The sequence below is a fragment of the Anastrepha ludens genome, chromosome 4, assembly GCF_028408465.1.
Source record: "Anastrepha ludens isolate Willacy chromosome 4, idAnaLude1.1, whole genome shotgun sequence".
In the NCBI taxonomy this organism is placed as follows: Eukaryota; Metazoa; Arthropoda; class Insecta; order Diptera; family Tephritidae; genus Anastrepha; species Anastrepha ludens.
The window spans coordinates 21368565-21388695 of NC_071500.1; the positions used below are offsets into that span (position 1 = coordinate 21368565).

At 37.0% G+C, this 20131-nt stretch overlaps 1 protein-coding gene across 1 annotated transcript in view; it reads right to left on the reverse strand.

Moving 5' to 3' along the window:
- Positions 1 to 19510, reverse strand: part of LOC128860369 (UDP-glucose 6-dehydrogenase) — a 30489-nt gene extending 10979 nt beyond the window's left edge. The window contains exons 1-2 of the mRNA XM_054097855.1: positions 19355 to 19510; positions 18962 to 19155 (exon numbers count right to left, since the gene is read on the reverse strand). Of these exons, the coding sequence (XP_053953830.1) occupies positions 18962 to 19129 (168 nt within the window). The 5' untranslated portion in view covers positions 19130 to 19155; positions 19355 to 19510. The remainder of the gene's footprint in view (positions 1 to 18961; positions 19156 to 19354) is intronic.
- Positions 19511 to 20131: the final 621 nt, after the last annotated feature.

Sequence of the window (20131 nt, forward strand, 5' to 3'; positions counted from 1 at the left end):
GAATGTCGCATTCGACATTGGAGAAATGCCCATATGTATGTTTATGTAATATATATACAATCTAGCCGACTGCCATGCGTATACTCACACACGTTTGAAGTGCTCATGGGCAAAGAGTTTTATTCAAATTGGTACCAGTGTTGCCGCGGGCGAAAACGAAATATTATCAAACGTTGGAAAAATTAACAAAAAAAAAAAAACAATTCGTTTTTATTTATTTATTTAAATTTAGTCAAAAACACTAAGGTTCTTACTGACTATTGATTTAGTGCAAATATAAACAATAACAGATATTAATAGAATAACAAATAAAACGATCTAAAACTAAAATACAACTTGATTAAAAATAATACGATTATATAAGCGAATTAAATGATGCAACTAAGAGAATTTTTTTTGTTATTTTCAAATATAACGATCCGTTCCGAGTCGTCTTAAAACTGTAGGTCCCTCCATTTGTGGAACACCATCAAGACGCACGCCACAAATAAGAGGAGAAGCACGGCCAAATATCGGAAAAGGGTGTAAGAGCCAATTAAATATGTATAAAATCTAAGAATATAATATATAACGATCCGTTCCGAGTCGTCTTAAAACTGTAGGTCCCTCCATTTGTCGAACACCATCAAGACGCACGCCACAAATAGGAGGAGAAGCACGGCCAAATATCGGAAAAGGGTGTAAGAGCCAATTAAATATGTATAAAATCTAAGAATATGGTATGCGAGATCTCATTAAATTCGCGCAGAGGCCAAACAATAGGCGCATTGGATTTGAAATTCGTTTTGAATACCTTGAGATAAAAAGAGTAAGAGCTACACAAAGTTCTCGCCGGAATAAGAAAGTTAATGCGTCGCAAAAGAAACGCACAAGCAATGCCCCGATGAACTAAATTGCACTCAATCTTTTGCACTCAAGGGACTTTAATCCAATTAATAACAAGCGGGTGCTATAAAAAGGACATGAAACAGAAAATTTTCGAGTTTTTAGGGCATAGTTAAGAAACAGCTTTTGTACCCGGTCTATTCTTGCGATATGAAATTGATCGAGAAAACATGGTAAGCAGTAATTTCATCGTGAAAGGGTCTGAGAAATTTGAGCTATTACGTTGTTAGATCGTAATGAAGATCAAATACGATTTTGAGATAATATAATTGATACGACTTGAGAATGAAATATTAGAGTCAAAAATTACTCTAAGGTCTTAAATGTCATATACAGATTGGAGGACATTATTAGAGCTATAATACGACGATTGCGGAATATCACGAGTTTTAGAGTAAGCGAAAGGATAATTTTGAGAAAAATATAGTCCCAATCAAGTTGGCAGATGGCACATATCGTCTTCCACACAATCTAGAACTTGAACACCTTGCAAAGGGGCGAAACATTATAAAATTCATAAAAGCTCAACGAATACGCTCACTGGGATACGTAGAAAGAATGCCAGAGCAAAGAGCACCAAAGTGAGAATTCAAGAAGCAACCGTATGGGAAGCGAACTAAGGGAAGACAAAAAAAAATATGGATAGACTCGGTTATAGATGACCTCAAAGAGATGAACATACAAAACTAGTGGCAATTGACAGCAGATCGAGAAATCTGGAGAGAGATTGTAGCGGAAACAGTGGTGCACCCAGGACTGCCATGCTAAGAAAGATGAAAGAAGTGTAAGTGGCTTGAAAACATGTTTTTAAATTTAAAAAGACGCATGAAAATTTACATCAAGAAATGAACTCATTAAACTCAACCTGGAGCCTAAGCACATCCTCTGGGTTTCTTATTGAGGCAAAAATGTAATGAATTATTAAACGAAATATTGGTTGAAAATTCAAATTTCAAACCATTCTCCAGGGGTCTACATTTCCCCCGCTAAGTAACTTCTTAGTAGTTCTTTTGAAAGTTTTACGGCTTGAATAGTTTTTATTTTTAATTTAATTCGAAGTTAGTGTTAATATTTGTAAGATCCGACAAATTTGCAGCAACTGAACTATGAGGCAAACTCATCAAATTAAATGCAAAGAAATACAATTTTTTATATGATGGCTCGTTCATAAAGTTTTTAATTTGTTTAATTACTAATCAAAAGGTAAAGATACCTATATCATTTTTTAGAAATAGGCTGAAAGTCGGAGCATTTTATATTGCGTGGAATTAACTTTTGGATCGCACTTGAAAAGAGTAGAAAAATTTTGAAGGGAAGGAGATATATAAAGTTCGTTTTCTGTCAATAATCGAAAACGGTGTTATTAAGGACATGTTCTCAGTTTCGCAGATACAAAGTAATGGTCATTCAATTCTGCCCATCATTGGATACAAAATTTGCACTGCTGCATCCCGTACAACTCAGTGTATGAAAATATTCTGAAATTGTGAAATGAAAATACTCAATTTCATAACATATTTAAAAAATTTCAACTGAGCATTTTTATGAAACTTCACAACATTCTCACGACAGTCGGTTCTATGTAACCGAAACGACCCGGATTTATATCCGGCCAAGGATTGTCACTTCAGCAGCATTGCCCGTATATGTATGGGGAATGTTTATGCTGTTACAACAACAACAACATGGAACTTCATCAAAAAGTAATAATTTAAGAAATATATGTATAAACTAAATAATCAAAATGATTATGAAGAAAAATAAATAACCAATTTTGATAAAAAAATAACCAAAATGGCAACACTGATCGTTACTGAATTGGAGATAAGCTTCTTCTAATTTAAATACATACATTTGATGTAAGTATGTATATATGCTTGTAAGTGCGTGATATATGTAGGAAGGAAATAGTTTTTTTAATTAATTGAGGTTAGGGTAAGTTAGCGGAACGACCCGGATTTATATCCGGCCAGGGAGTGTCATTACAGCAGCATGTGTGGGTAATGATCATGTTGCTACAACGAAAACAACAACACATTAGGTTAATAATAATAACAGAGCTGAACGATAAGGATTACATGCGCGATTGATTACATTCAGCATTACGATTACTTTAATCGTTCTTCGAAGGACCATAGACAAGTAGAGTAACCTCAATTAATAGAAATGGAATAGAATAATTACATTTATAGTAATCGTAATCTTAAGGCCTTCGATGAATGATTACATTGAAATGAAAAGTTGTTTTTCGTTTTCATGGCGCCACTTTCGATTCACATTTAGCCTGTTCTCCCTCTTATTTTCGTTGGTTTTGTTTCAGTGCTGCGTCGCAGTCTTGGTATAGCGCAATCTGCAAGTTATTTTACCAAGACGGTAGAAGGCGAGGTTAGGTAGGTTAGAAAACTGAGAGGAACTCACATTTACATACTTTTAGATAGTCAGCGGTTGAAAGCCCTTCTATAGACTATAATCACCTCAAAAAGGGCACATACTAGGCAACTTCAACACATTATTATTGGGTTGGGTTCATGGACACGAGGGAAATGAAAAAGCGGACCATATAGCTAAGAGAGGGGCAAACATGCCCCTAACCTTTCTGTTGACTTAAAAAGAGCCACGTCAATGAACTTCTCAAGAGGTGGGAGGTAAAGAAGTTCGTTGAACACTGGCGAAACTCTATCGGTCAGCGATAAGCGCTACAATTCCTAACGTCGCACAGAGGAATTTCTGATAAGCTACTTTCACTTAGCAGAGTAGACTTAAGACTTTGAACTGGTTACTTTACAGGCCATTGTAACCTGAGATATTATTTAAACAGAATTGGCCTCTTTGAGACATGATGGTTTGCTATGGATGACTCTGAAAGTTCAAAACACATTCTTTGTAAATGTCCTGCACTAGGCAGAAAACGGCTATATCACCTTGGTGATACTACCGTATTTGTTAATATTGAAGTATTCTAGTTTATTTCATATGTTGATTCATATAAAGATGGCAGCGCCAAGCTGCACAATTCTTTTTTCTCATTAGAATCCACTTTATGAAATAATTAAAAATAAAATTAATAAATGGCGCGCACACTCCCTTAGGTGTTTGGCAGAGCTTTTCCTCCTATTTGTGGCGTGTGCCTTAATGCTGTTTTTAACCCGACTCTGAACGGCAGATGGCTTTTTAAGAGGAGCTTTTTCATGGCGACCGCTATTAAAAAAGACGTTTTCTTTCGTTTTGCTGTTTCATGCACGGGAATTCGAACCTACGCCCTCCCGGTATATCTGGGCAATAAGGAAAACATGGACATCTTTCTTATGTTGATTTTGGGGAAACATTTTAGAATATTTTTCATTGAAGTTACTTGAAAAAATTTTCAATTTAACCCAAAAATTATTTTTATATTTATTCATTAAATTTTGATCACTGTCGCGCGGGACATGTAGCAGTTTAAATTTTTTTCCTTCACAATATTTATGTTGATTTTGTTGCGAAATTAATAGGTCTAACCAAGTTAGGGAAAATATTTTTGAAACCACAAAAGTTTTACGCGTATTTATTTTCACATAAATAAAAACCAAAACTAAAGGGTTATCTAATAAGAGGCGTTATTTTCATATTCAAAGAAAAATATTGTACTATTTTTTAATATAAATGATCGGATGTTTATTTCATTATAAAGAGGAAGGTATGCCGTTAATAGTGGAAAATAACATCAGCCAAATGACCACCACGACCACTCTTACAGGACAATATCCTTTTCATGAAATTTTTCATAACCGAATTGCAAAGTGGCTACCCTATGTCCTCGATAGAATCACGAATTCCATCTTTGAGGTCTTGAATCGACACTGGGCTGTTGGCGTAGACATTCTCTTTCACGTGGCCCCAAAGAAAAAAGTCACAAGGTGTTAAATCACAAGATCTCGGTGGCCAATTGTGATCACCTCTTCGAGAGATAACACGGTCCGGAAACTTTTCCCGTAAAAGATCAATGGTTTCATTTAAAAGTATTTATTTACATAAATTTTTACTTTAACCCACGACCATACGAACTGTCACTTTATGGAATTCGGAACAATTACCATAAATATTTTTTTACGTGAAAGCAATTGGGCTACGACGTCACTTGGGAATTCGGCAGACGAATTCTGCACGATCATTTCACATGTATTGGCACATTCTTCCAATCAGTCATGGCACAGATAGCAACGAAGCAACATGAGTGAAGGTCCTGTTGATTTCTTTTCGTATATCACCAACCCAGAGAGCTGGCGACTATGCCTGCGTTAGGTTGAAACTATTTCTCTCCTTTTTGCTCAGAAAACCGTTACCAGCATTCTCAGAAAAACGCCCAATGAGACAATTGCGTATGTACCACCAATGGTACAAGCTGTCCAATGGGGCAGTCCTCAATATGCCACTAGTGGTACATGCCAACGGGAACGTGTTAGAATCTTCCCCATGACATTTCATAGCATAACTTTTAATACGAAAAAAAATTCTGCGCAAAGCACATCTTGCATTTTCGAGCGAAAGAAATTAGTTTACTGAACATAAAACTAAAAAAAAAAAAACAAAAAAAAAAAATAAAAATAAATAAAAATCGGTTAATTAAAAATGTTAAATATACGTACGAAATTGGAAGGAACAATTCTTTTTTAAATTCCTCTATTGATTTTATAGTATTGTCACTACAAAGATTAATATACTACCATATGTCATAATATAGCCGTCAAAACACTAAAGTAGCAGCTCATTGCATGCGATAAACTTCGTACCATAAGCTCTGCGATTTATCACAGATGTGCGGTCTTTATTTGGGTTATATAGCATGCGATCTGCGTCCGCACGGCGAGAAAGCGGTTTAGAAAGATTATAGAGAACAAAAGTCAATGCATAATGTCTCTCTTTAAAAGCTCTTGTCAGAACAACACGTGCAATAGAAATATCCAAATAAGAAAAGTTGTGCTTGCACGACTTTGAATTCGAATGCCTTGAAATAGGTTATGAATACATACACACAAAATTCAACGTAATTGTTTCCCTATTGGAAGTACGCTAAAACAATGTAATTTTATTAACTTTTAAAATTATTTCTGCGATAGACCTTCTCGTGGAAATGCCTATATACATATATAGTTTCATATTCGATATGAAAATCGAGTTCACGACTTACTGATTACTAGCAGTACGCCACGTATAAGCATTTTGTCTACGGCGAACAATAGCAAACCATTTTGTTGTTAAATCCCATTTTAGCAAAGCGAAATATGTGGAATCTGTTGAAGGTGGGGTTTTACAGTGCTCTATGGAAAGGATGTATTCGATTAAGGCATTTACTATTTCAGAAACTCAAAGCTAAGCTAAAAGTAATCAAACTTACGCCCAATTCAAAAGGTATTTTTCCTTCTCCACAGTTAAATACATAATTTACTTTTTTCTTGCACTGCATACGTCTATACACACAAAAAGCGAAATCTCCAAAAATGAGAAAGAAAAGTATGCTCTTTTGGGCAATGACTTCGTCGCAATAAGCGACATTTGTTTGTTTTTTAGTTCATTATTACTCATTCTGGGAAATAAACGATAAACATTCTGATTTTTTGATAGATAATAATAGCTAATCTAAAAAATAAAAATAATTGGCGCGTGCACTTCTGTTAGATGTCTGGCCGAGCTCCTTCTCCTGTTTGCGGTGCGCGTCTTGATGTTGTTCCGCAAATCGAGGGGCCTACAGCGTTAAGTCGACTCCGAATGGCAAATGGTTTTTATGAGGAGCTTTTTCATGGCAGAAATACACTCGGAGGTTTGCCATTGGCTACCGAGGGGCGACTGCTATAAGAAAAAAACGTTCTCTATTATTTGATGTTCATGCACAAAAATTCGAACCTAGGCACTCCCGAATGGTAGTCACGCACCAACCCATTCGGATACGCCGGCCGCTAATCTGCGTCATATATTTTTGCTAGCAAGCAAGATAAAATTTTTATCATTATTTAAAACAATATTGCTTATTTATTTTAACTTCTCTAACAACACAGTACAACAGTGATTTTGGAACAGAAAAGCAGCTATAGGGTGGGCCATGTAAAATTTGCTTTTTGAATCGGCTATAAAAAAAAACTAATCAATATTTCTTCAAACCTTTTTTTTTATTTTGAAGATTGAACATTGTCATTTATGAATGAAAAATAATATCGTTCAAATGAATGCCACGACTGGCTTTACAGTAGGCCAAGCACATTTTCGATTGTTTGGGCTCCAATTTCATGAATGGCAACTTCGATTTCGTGTTTTAAAGCATCATGGATGGTTCGCATAGCATTTGTCCTTAACGGCTCCCAACAAAAAATAGTCCAACGGGCTTAAATCACAGCTCCGAGGCGGCCAATTGATATCGGAATTTCGGCTTATTATTCGGTTTTCAAAAACGATAGCCAAAAGTTCGAGTGTAACTTTGGCAGTGTGACAAGTTGCACCGTCCTGTTGTAACCAAATGTCGTCCATGTCATCATCCTCTTCAATTTTTGGAAACAAAAACTCGTTGAGCATGTCACGGTAACGCTCGCCATTTACTGTAACCGCGGCTCCTCTCTCATTTTCGAAAAAAACTGGCCCGATGATGTCGCCAGACCAAAAACTGCACCAAACAGTGACTCGTTGTGGATGCATTTGCTTCTCTACAGTAACGTGTGGATTTTCTGAGCCCCAAATCCGCCAATTTTGCTCATTGACGTAGCCACCGATGTGAAAATCCGAAAAGAAGAAGAAGACTCACCACTTTGGAAATAGGTTTTCAATATTTCCCAATTTTGTTCAAGCGTATAGCGTCCCATTTCGTAAATGTCAATCCTTTAAGTAAATTATGAACACATTTGACAGGTCATTTCTGTTACCATTCTCAAAAAAATAGGTGGTTCAAAAAGCAAACGCTATATGGCCCACCCTGTATAAAGTTCTAAAAGTATCCCATAAGTAGACGGTTTCGTAAAATTAATTGCATTTTTTTATATTTTTAACGAATCTATTAAGCGTGGTATTGGCAAATTGATTTGTTTTTTTTTTCCTTTCGCCGGGTCCATGTGGCTGTTAGCACAGAATGAAACAAGGCAAAGTGATTCTTTGTTTTCTACTTTGCCGTAACAATTAAACGTACAAAACATTGTTGTCGGTCTAATGCTACCACTTTAATCAATACGCCTTGATTTTTAAGGCGTTTTTTTTTGGTCACAGAAATTTTTATATTACCTAAAAAAGTGTTATAGGTTAATTTCTCATACAAATATTGCTGCCAATTTTCTAGAATCATTTCGTGGAGCTTTTCATTTATTTATTTGAATCAATGGTTACAAAACGTTACAGATTAAAGGAACAATCATGATATACATATATGTAAGTTCTAAAAATTAAAAATTAAATAAATATATAATACACACAAGCTATTCCTAACGAGCCATAGGTATTGAGAAAAAAATAAATCTGGAAAGGGCAAAGCGTGAGTCAATCAAAGCCTACAACAATGCTTCTAGAGGTGCTATTTAGCCCACTAAGAGCGCTTTTTAATTAGAGAAAAATTAGAATATGTTGGTTTCGTAACTTTTACATAAAACAGAGGATGGCAACGCTGTACTCTGTGAGGAATGTTAAGGCTAACATGCTACAGAAGAACAGGACAATTTCCGACATAACAATGAACAGACAAAGTCGTAGATAAACAATACGAACTGTGCAGCACCTCTAGAAGTAAGTGACCTCAAATCTATGAGCATACGCCGGGAAGAGTTTGGTGGTAGGTTTCCCAAAATTAAGCGGCTGAAGAGATAAGCGAATGAATATACGCTTAACTCTTTCGATGTGAGGTTCAGCGCAGTAGATAGAGTACGTAGAACCGGCTGCCATGGGAATGCCACCTTTCTAAACTCCCCTAGGTCTGGCATATAGAGGTACCCGGCACGATAAGAACTACCTATTCAGATGCTCTTTTAAGCCCACTCACCCACCCACCTGCTTTTGGGTCTAGCCGTTTCTTACCGTCAGATGAGATAGATGATGGCGACTGGTGACTACACCGTACTGGCAGGGCTAGATTAACTGCGCGAATGCGGTAATGTTTGCAATGAATCGTATTCCGAACTATCAATAGTTCCATATTTCACATTTTCTAAAGTTCCATATTGAACAAATTCCAACTTTGACCTAACGAGGGAAATTTAAATTCCAAGTTGGTCCTTAAAATGGCTTCGCAGAAACGCTGAGTTGGAATAGGCTTTCGGCACAATAGAGCTAATAGGGAACGTCTAAGAATTCACGGCGGTAAAAAGAAAGTTCCTCGTTTAGGCTTTGAACTTTTTTAAAGTGAATTACATCATATTTAAGTAAATGACTGTGTGTAAGTAGTTACGCTCGACAATGTGTTTTCTCGGCCGTTTCTTGCGGAATCTGGTCTTACAGGTATAAAGGGTGAGATTGCGGAATATGGTCTTAAAAGGGATAGATAGAATACATATATTACGTCTCTTGCTATTTGCTTCGTTTAATAACGGCATTTGCTCCTGTTTCACCTTGTTTAAATTTCTGTTATATGTATGTGGATGAGCTCAAGTTATGTTGTGGTAAAAACTGCTAAAAGTTCAGTAAATCTTCAATCGTAATTATAGGCCCGTCACAATGGGTCCGTTGTGTCCATTGCAGCAACGAATTTGACTGGCAGCAGTAGATAGACTGACTATCTCAATATAGATAAAATAGAAAATGTGTATTTGAGTTGAAGGCGCCACATACCTGCTATGACGCAAATTTTACCGACTGTGTTTTTTATTATATCAAATGAAATGCAGAAAATAAATGAAATTTAAATTAATTGGGTGAATTTAAATGCGCTCTTTATCTTTTCGGTAAGAGCTTGAATGAGTAGAAAAAAGACTAGGCTTAACCAAGTCGTCCTGAAACATGAATGTGCATCCCGATCTCTCCCCATTTTTTCCCGACTACCATAAATTCTATTGAAACCGTCTTTCGCTGCAATAAACATTAATTTTATAATATATGACACAATCAACATAAACCTGTTTATATACAACAATCTATAATATTTGCTTTCACAACAATCACATCTGTTTCTTTTTGTTTTCCTTATATGCGGTAATACGTTCATTGTGGCACCACGGTACGTTTTGCATGTCACATCAGTCAAATGCGTTTCCGTAAAGGCCCATTTGTGATAGCCCTATTAGACAATTTGTATTTCTGCTTCTTGCAGTGTTTAAGTCGCTGTCATTAAATACTAATAAATTATCACTCTCTATCTCAGCAAGAAAGCAAAATATTATCCCCACGCGTTATAAACTTTCTGAATCTCTACGTTCTCTACTTTATTGAAATGAAAGACTTTGGCGTCTACTTTAATTCTGAAGAGTTTTACTACTTCACATTAATCAAATTGGGGTGATTCTCTATATGTAAGTATGTAGCACGATTGCAAAAAAAAGAAATACAAAAATCCTATACCTAAATCTGCATATTTTACAGAGATTGTAAGTATATTTTCGCTTGCATTTTGTTGTCGTGACATTGCACGGATTGGAAAACTTTGGAAGTCGTGCCATGCGTGCACTTTCCCGTCGTGAGTGTAGTATACGGGCAATAGGGAGAGGGAGTATTCGTATACTTGCAAGGGAGTAAACCGATAATAATTGAACGTAGCAGCTTGGGTGCTATACTGGGTTGAAATAGAGGCAAACACTTATATAAATAAGTACTTTTTTTTGTAGATCATTGTCAGGCATATTCATTGATTCTGAGTAAAAATATTAAATCCACAATCGAGCTTGAGTTCCACGTCTGAAATGGTTGATGATGTGCCTTCGCGCAGGACGTTTTTGTTGTGAGAACTTTTAATATTTTTATGTGTTAAGATTTTGCGCGATTTTTTAACATCTCGCTAATTTGCGCCCACGCCCCGACGGAAGAGAAGGACGATGCGACCAAAGATTCCTTCTATGAGCGCTTGGAACGTTCCTATGAGCGCTGCCCCCGCCACGACATAAAAATCGTGCTTGGCGACTTCAACGCCAGGGTGGGCAAGGAGGGAATTTTTGGTCCCACAGTCGGAAAATTCAGCCTGCACAACGAAACATCCGGTAACGGACAGAGGCTGATCGACTTCGCCGGGGCGCGAAACATGGTAGTCTGCAGCACCAGATTCCAGCATAAAAAGATACACCAAGCTACCTGGCTGTCTCCTGATCGAAAAACGCGAAACCAGATCGATCATGTTGTGATAGATGGAAGACACGCTTCTAGTGTATTAGATGTACGTACGATCCGAGGGCCCAACATCGACTCGGATCATTACCTTGTTGCAGCCAAGCTGCGCACCCGCCTCTGTGCAGCAAAAAACGTACATCTACCTACGCAAAGAATGTTCGACATCGAAAAGCTGCAATCACAACAGACAGCCAGAAGATTCGCCACTCGACTCTCACTCCTGCTCTCGGAGAGCACTGCCCAACAAACCGGCATGCGCGAGCAATGGAGCAACATTTCTCGTTCACTACGTACCGCCGCCGAAGAAGAAATCGGATTCCGGCGAGCCCGAAAAAACAATTGGTACGACGAGGAATGTCATGCTGCCGCAGAAAGAAAGGATGCCGCCTATAGAGCCACGCTGCGATCGGGCGCAACGCGAGCCATGTGGGATCGCTACAGAGAGCTGAAAAAGGAAGAGAGACGTATTATCCGACAGAAGAAACGAGAGGCCGAAATACGTGAGTGCGAGGAGCTTGAGATGCTGGCCAACAGGAACAACGCCCGAAAATTTTACCAGAAAGTTCGGCGGCTTACAGAAGGTTTGAAGACCGGGGCGTTTTCCTGTAAGAACAAAGACGGCGATCTGGTGACTGACGTACAGAGCAATCTTAAATTATGGAGGGAACACTTCTCGAACCTGTTAAACGGTGACAGCTGCGCATGTCATAGAGAATGTGAAGATCCCGATACCCCAATCGTTGACGACGGAATTGTCGTTCCGTTACCCGACCATGACGAGGTGAGAATAGCAATATCACGGCTAAAAAACAACAAAGCCGCGGGCGCCGACGGACTGCCGGCTGAGCTATTCAAACATGGCGGCGAGGAGCTGGTAAGGTGCATGCATCAGCTCCTATGCAAAATATGGTCGGATGAAAGCATGCCTGCCGATTGGAATTTAAGTGTGCTCTGCCCAATCCATAAGAAGGGCGATCCTGCAATTTGTGCCAATTACCGCGGGATTAGTCTTCTAAATATCGCCTATAAGGTTCTAGCGAGCGTATTGTGTGAAAGGCTGAAGCCCACCGTCAACCAACTGATTGGACCTTATCAGTGTGGCTTCAGACCTGGAAAGTCCACCATTGACCAAATATTCTCAATACGCCAAATCTTGGAAAAGACCCATGAAAGGAGAATCGACACACACCACCTTTTCGTCGACTTCAAAGCTGCATTCGACAGTACGGAAAGGAGTTACCTGTATGCCGCGATGTCTGAATTTGGTATCCCCGCAAAACTAATACGGCTATGTAAGATGACGTTGCTCAACACCAGCAGCGCCGTCAGAATTGGGAAGGACCTCTCCGAGCCGTTTGATACCAAACGAGGTTTCAGACAGGGTGACTCGCTGTCGTGTGACTTCTTTAACCTGATGTTGGAGAGCATCGTACGAGCCGCAGAACTTAATCGCTCAGGCACAATTTTTTATAAGAGCGTACAATTGCTGGCGTATGCCGATGATATTGACATCATCGGCCTTAACAACCGCGCTGTTAGTTCTGCCTTCTCCAAACTGGATAAAGAGGCAAAGCGAATGGGTTTGGTGGTGAACGAGGACAAAACGAAGTACCTCCTGTCTTCAAACAAACAGTCGGCGCACTCGCGTATCGGCACCCACGTCACTGTTGACAGTTATAATTTTGAGGTTGTAAAAGACTTCGTGTATTTAGGAACCAGCATTAACACCGATAACAATGTCAGCCTTGAAATCCAACGTAGAATCTCTCTTGCCAACAAGTGCTACTTTGGACTAAGTAGGCAATTGAGCAGTAAAGTCCTCTCTCGACGAACAAAACTAACACTCTACAAGACTCTCATCATGCCCGTCCTAACGTATGGCGCAGAAGCTTGGACGATGACAACATCCGATGAAGCGACGCTTGGAGTGTTCGAAAGAAAGATTCTGCGTAAGATTTTTGGACCTTTGCACGTTGGCAATGGCGAATATCGTAGACGATGGAACGATGAGCTGTATGAGCTTTACGACGACATAGACATAGCGCAGCGAATAAAGATCCAGCGGCTTCGTTGGCTGGGTCATGTCGCCCGAATGGATACAAACGCTCCGGCTTTGAAAGTATTCGATGCGGTACCAGCTGGTGGTAGCAGAGGAAGAGGAAGGCCTCCTCTGCGTTGGAAAGATCAGGTGGAGAAGGACTTGGCTTCACTTGGTGTGTCCAATTGGCGCCGGTTAGCACGAGAGAGAAACGACTGGCGCGCTTTGTTAATCTCGGCCAAAATCGCGTAAGCGGTTATCGCGCCAATTAAGAAGAAGAAGAAGATTTTGCTGTTGGTTTAAATAATGAAAAATGAAGTATAAATAAGTATTTTAAGGGTTCTTTAGATTAAAAATATTCTCTCTCAGAAATTAGAATTTATAATTCAATACAGCTGCATGCTGAGTTCATTATTTTTATTTGTATGCGTCAATTGAATTTGGTGAAGATTCAACTAAGTAGTACCTGTGTTGTGAATGCTGTTGTATTAGTTGTTGTCATTGGTCTTGTGTTTAAAGGTCAATACGACAAGAAGTTAAATTAAAGAAAATATTTATTGCCTTAATGCCGTCATACGTGGGTACACGGGCACATTTCAGGTTACCAATAAATATTATTGTTTGGCAAAACTTAAAAAAAATTTAGAATAAACAGCAAATAAAGAAAAATGCAGATAACTGCTGTGCAAATATAGTGAAAAAAACAAGCTATTATTAGTATTGTGCTATTGCTACTCTACAAATGTACAATACGTATACTATTTTTTAATTTTATATTTTAAAAGCGATTCAAACGGTAGGGCATTAACTCGCAAATATTGAACATAATAAGTCATGCTTATCGAAAATTAGCAGAAAATAAGGGCCATGGTAACGAGGCTGCAGACTACGCCGCAAAACTCAGAACGCAGCATATTTAGAAATCCCACATAGGACAACATAAATTTTTACTTAACAGTTCCATCAAAACTGCCCGGGTACCTATCTGAAACCTGAATGATCATGATCTCTCAAATATTAACTTTTTTTATACTACACATACATTTACAATTTTGTAGAGCTACCAGGGCTGTTATTGTTCATAAATTATATTAACATGTTTATTAAATTTTGTTAGTGAATAATAATAATATTTTTGTTTTCATGGAATCCATCGCATAGTTCGAGTCCTATGTGAAATATGATTTGAAAACTCATTCGAATTTCTAAAGCGTCAGTACGAGTGCTGGGCTCATTTCACCAAATGATCCGAATTTTCACGTCGATAGAGGCGATTTATGCTGCCGTCGTAGTTGTTGTTGTCGTGGTAGTTCACTAGGCCCTGCCAGAGCGCTATAGTAACCGGTCGTCATCGTTTAACTCATCTAACGCTAGGCCCAGGAATCGTGCTGTTTCGACAGGTTGAATCCAGAGGGAGCGGGGTGTTAGGTGAGTGGGTCGCATGACAATCGGTTCTACATGCTGTAATGACGTGAGTTTTTTCCGACCAAGAGCTGCCGCCCCAGTAAACTAGAGCTGTCTAGAGCGCTGAAACTCACATCTGATGCCGTGGTCAAGTAGCTTGATGCGTTACTACCACTTGGTAGTGTCCGAGTTCCGAATCAGCTGTGTGCATGAAATACCGAAATGATTTTTCGAATATTGGTCGCCCCCGGCAGTTAATGCTGAACCGCCGGGTCTTTAAAGAACCATCTGCCGTTCGAAGTCGGAGTTGTACTCCATTTGTAGAACAACGTTAAGACGCGCACCACACGTTGGAGGAGGAGCTCGACCAAACAAGCAACAAATGATGTAAGCGTCAGTATAGTAGCAAGTGCCACTATTAAAAAAAATTGATTTTTACGAATGAAATGGATTCGGTAAATTCTTTAGGCGTTTAGTTGGCAAAACTTATTAAGATGATTACATTAAAAAAACTGTTTTTGTCAACTATTCCGAGCAGTGTCCAGAATGCAAGCATTAAATCAAAATGCATAAGACGAAGCAGAAACTTGGAAATTAAAGGAAATTGTTTTAAAAACTTGTTTTAAAGTCTTAAAAAATTACTTACTTCTGATTACATGTTAGTAAATTTTATATTGACTGGTTTTGCTTAGATCGCTGTGGTGGAAAATCTACTGTACAAATCTATAAACTTGTTTTTCTTTAACAAACTGAGTGGAGGTCTTAGTAAAAATAAGTTATCATGACCTTGATGATGTACACATGAAACGTCATTATGGCGATGACTTCAGTGAAGTAAAAAATAATCAACTATTATGTACACATTATAATATGTATGTGCATATGTATGTATGCATATAGAAGAAATATATTCGAATTATTATTAGCTTTACCAGAATGGCATTTGATTATATGGTATACACGAGCTGTAAAAATACGAAAATACGCCGTAAAAACATAATTTCAAGCGCTTCAAAAACATTCTGTAAATATGTATCTAAAAAATAAATAGCTGTAAATAATAGAAAAAATAATAATAATGCTATTTTTAGTGAAAAAAATATTCTTTTTCTTCTTCTTAGCTGAAGAAGAAGCCTGTGCTTAAGTATGGCTGTGAACTATGGACGCTGAAAGCTAACGAGAAAAAACAGCTAATGTACTTTGAAAGATCTATGGTCCGCTTAGACTGGCAGATGGCACTTATCGCATTAGGCACAATGCCGAACTGGAAGACATAGTTAAGAAAGAAACTATAATAAGATTTATTAAGTCTCAACGACTTAGAAGGCTGGGATATGTGGCTAGAATGCCAAGGGAGCGATCAACGAGAAAGGCACTAGATCTTCGCCCAATTGGAGATAGAAAAAGGGGACGCCCGAGGAAAAGGTGGCTAGAAGATGTGGAAGCTGATCTTAGGAAAATGCGCGTGCAATGTTGGAGGGAAGTGGCTGTAAATCGAGATCGATGGCAAGAAGCTGTGAAGGAAGCAAAGGTTCACCAAAAACTACAAAAACACTGGCAAAAGTAAAATATTACAAATTTAGAGCAGATTTACTTACGTAAATACGTAAGCACAGAATCAACGACGCAAATTTAGCTTAAATATTTTTGTTACAATAAATAAGAAAATAATTGGATAAATTTACATAAATAAATAATAGTCTGTTATCGCGGAAAATGCGCATTCTTAAACTTGGAAAAGGGTTTTTTTACATCTACGTTGGTAATAGGCGCGAATTTTTAGTCACTGTATATTTGATGAATAGAATTACCATTGGCTTAGAATGCAGATTCTGAATACAGCAAATACTGTATTTTTGTTAAAAAAAAATCAACGATTTTAGTTTGTTTGCCATAGGTGTAACATTTACAGCGTATAGTCAATGTTGTCGCTTCTATGGACTTGTAGTTTCAAAATTGATTCTGTCAAAAAATTATAGTAAATAAATAAAATTTGACTAAAAGTTCAGCTACTTTAAAAATCTACAGATACTCAAAGAGGAAGAGCAAGGCCTCCTCTGCGTTGGAAAGATCAGGTGGATCAGAACTTGGCTTCACTTGGTGTGTCCAACTGGAACGTTTTGTGAAAGAAGAATTATATCTTCACTATTAAAAGAATGAATGATTTGACTGAGGATCTCGAAGATTGAGTTATGTCGCCCACGTACTACTCTATTGGGCGTGGGAGAGTGATTGATATGAAGCGGACTCTTAATATTTTTATGAATGCTGGCGATTTCAGAAACATTTTTTTTTTCAAATTTGAAATAAAACGGTCAACCAAAGGATGTTGATATCGTATTTCCTCAAAAATTCGACACAGTCCAAATTATCTTGAGCGAAATATTCTTGTTCTATCGCTTAAACGGCTTTTTTCATATATGATGCGGCATCTGTTCTTCTTGATTGTAGCGATAACCCCTTAATCGATTTTGGCCGAGTTTAAAAAAATACTTATTAAAACTTGAAGAAAAAAAATAGAGTTAATGCATTAGCACTTATTTTTAATATATGGTAAGCAAAAAAACATATTTGTTTGCGAAACACGCTTTAAAAAACATAGATAAAACGCTTTATCTTTTTACGATTAACATTTCTAATTTGTGCATATTTTTGGTTGCCCTAATAATAAGTGATTACATCATACACACATACATATATATGCATCTGAGATTATCCGCATGTATCATCATGAAGTTATATGAAAACGTGACTAAGAGGACGGGGAAATTTTTAGAATTCACTTGTGGGCATTTGAGAAATTATTTTCGACTGTGGAAACAAGTTAAAATATAGTTGTAACAACGAAAAGTTAAAAGTTAGACATCGAAATATTCATTATTTGGTAATAACTAAACTAAAAAAAAGAAAAATAAAAACGTACATATGTACGTGCTTAGATCACAAAATTTCAAGGATTTTAACATCTTTTGTGTTTTATTACAATCAAAATTCTTCTTCGCTTCTAAAAAATCACCCTATACAAACAATATTGCATGAATATTTGGCTGACAAAAAACTTTTGCGCGTTGGATCCCACATAATTTGGCAGATGTCAAAAAGGCTCTAATAACGAGTTATGAGCCCAGTATGAATTCCGCCAACACTTTCTTTCTAGTTTATTGATTCATTACATACATACATACGTATGTGTACATACATACATGTGTTCAAACAGTTTCAATTGTTTATCCATATGCGCTTCATATGACCTGATTTGCAACGTGCCTTTCATATTATGTATGGTATAGGTGAATGAATGTTCGACTGATTTTGTTGATTTTTCTCAAAGCATCATCACAACCGTTGGATTATAAATTCATTTTCTTCTTTACACTTACACATACGATTATTACCGTGAGCTATTTCATTGTATTCCCCTTCCCATTTTCCTAATGTATTCTACTTAAAAAATCCATTTCACGATTTATGCAGTTTAAATGCAAATACCATGAACAGCAATTTGAAGACATAAAAGTTAAAGAGGTAAGAGCATTTAAAATAGTTCCATGAAAGAAGACTACCTAATATATCTACAAATTTACATACATAGGAATGTTTCTCCATATTTAAGTGCATTGTGCATTACGTAGAGAGGTCTAACAAGTGCAACTTCCGATGGAAATCATTTGAGGCAATTATATTGTTATCAAAACGGAAAGAACCGAGTTATCAACAAAGATAAGGTTGCACGAATTAATATACTATTTTAAATATCAACTTCACATATAGAATTCAACATGCGCCATAGTACTAAGATTCTTAGAAATGATAAAGAACTTTTTCTTCCTAAGCATTCTTTAATTTTTTTATAATTAATCGGTATAACTAAATAAATGGTCACTGTAAATTGGCATATAGTACATACCTATATGTATATAATGCAGTTATATCCTATTTATTTATGCCAATGGGTGTACAAAGTTTGGTAACATTTGCTTAAAATGTTTAACATTCAGGCAAAGGCCATTCAGAAAGCTTACACTTTACCAATTAAGAGGTGTATTAAATATATGTCATATATACATATGTAACTTAAAGGAAGTTGAAAACTGACTTGTAATTAAGATAAGCAGCTAATAACTCTTCTCTATGGAAATGAGTTGCAAAAGCAACAAATGGATATTAAAATTTGACGAAAACTTATATATATATGTAAATTGAAAAATTTAGGAGAAGAACTTCCATGCATATTAAGTTAATTTAGTTTTTATTTCAACAAATTGTGTTTCTCACATGTCACTTATATCCATTGAAATAAAACGTGACTGATACAACAATAATTTGCTTACTATAAATAAAATGCACATGTAGGTGTTTGTATCGCAAGTGACTTACCTCGTAAATTGGTAATTTATCTGAATTCCATTGCGCTATCCGTTCGGAACTCCGATCCACCACTGTGACTTGTATGTCTGGGCACTTGAGCGCCATCACCGCACAAGTTGGGCCACCAACGTAACCAGCACCAATACAACACACTTTCATCACGGTTAATGAATCCATTGCAGTTTACTAAAGTTATTTATCTACTGGATTTAATACAAGTACAAAAATATAAATATGAATTCAAATTCAATTGAACTTTTCGTTTGCTAACAAATTTGTGCGCAAGCAAATGCGAAATATGCTGGATATTATTTATCTTTTTCGTTTTTTGACCCTGACTGGAGTGCTCAATTCATTGGCCGACCATAAATGCGCGCGTATCACGGTAGTTCAACCACTCACACCTTGTTGCTTGTCACAGAATAAAATAATTAATAACGAACATTTTTTATTTATGGACTTAACAATTTGCTTTGTGCAGGCGTTTCTAAGTTCTTATCTTAAAATTTTACTTTACGCTAAATTTGACAGCCATCCACATCCGGCTCTCTCTTTAAGAGGGCAGTGACTTATCTCTTCAAACATCCCCAGGGTCGCAATCAAGGCGAATCAACGCAAGATGGTTCTTGTAAAGCAGCTGATTTGTTTTGTTTTTTCTTGCGATTTGTTGGTTTGCATGACAAAGTACCCTGCTTTTTTATTTTTGCCTTGCTTGTTTGTCTACACAATCATTGAAATTTAGACATTCAACAACACCAAATTGCTAGAACGGAGTACATGTAAATATTGTTGCTTCACCGAAGTCACCTTCTATGAATTCGCTTTTGCCGTAATAAAAGTTTGGTAAATGTACAGTTGCCACGTGTTTAAAAAAAATTTTTACGAATTAATTAAAAAAAAAGCCAGAAAGTTTAAAAGTCTGTTGTCTTATTATTTTATTAAAAACCAAACTATAAAAAAACTTTTTACGCGTCTCTGGGGCTTCAACAAATTTTTGCAAACTACAAATTTCTGTATATTGCATGGATCTATTTTTCATACACATTTACCATATATCACAGTTATGTAAAAATTATATTTTCTTACATTGAACGATATTTAAACTCATTGAAATAACGGTCTTCGTAGCTAAAGCTTTGTTGTTGCACTGCTGCTATGAAAATTTGTTCAACAAATAGT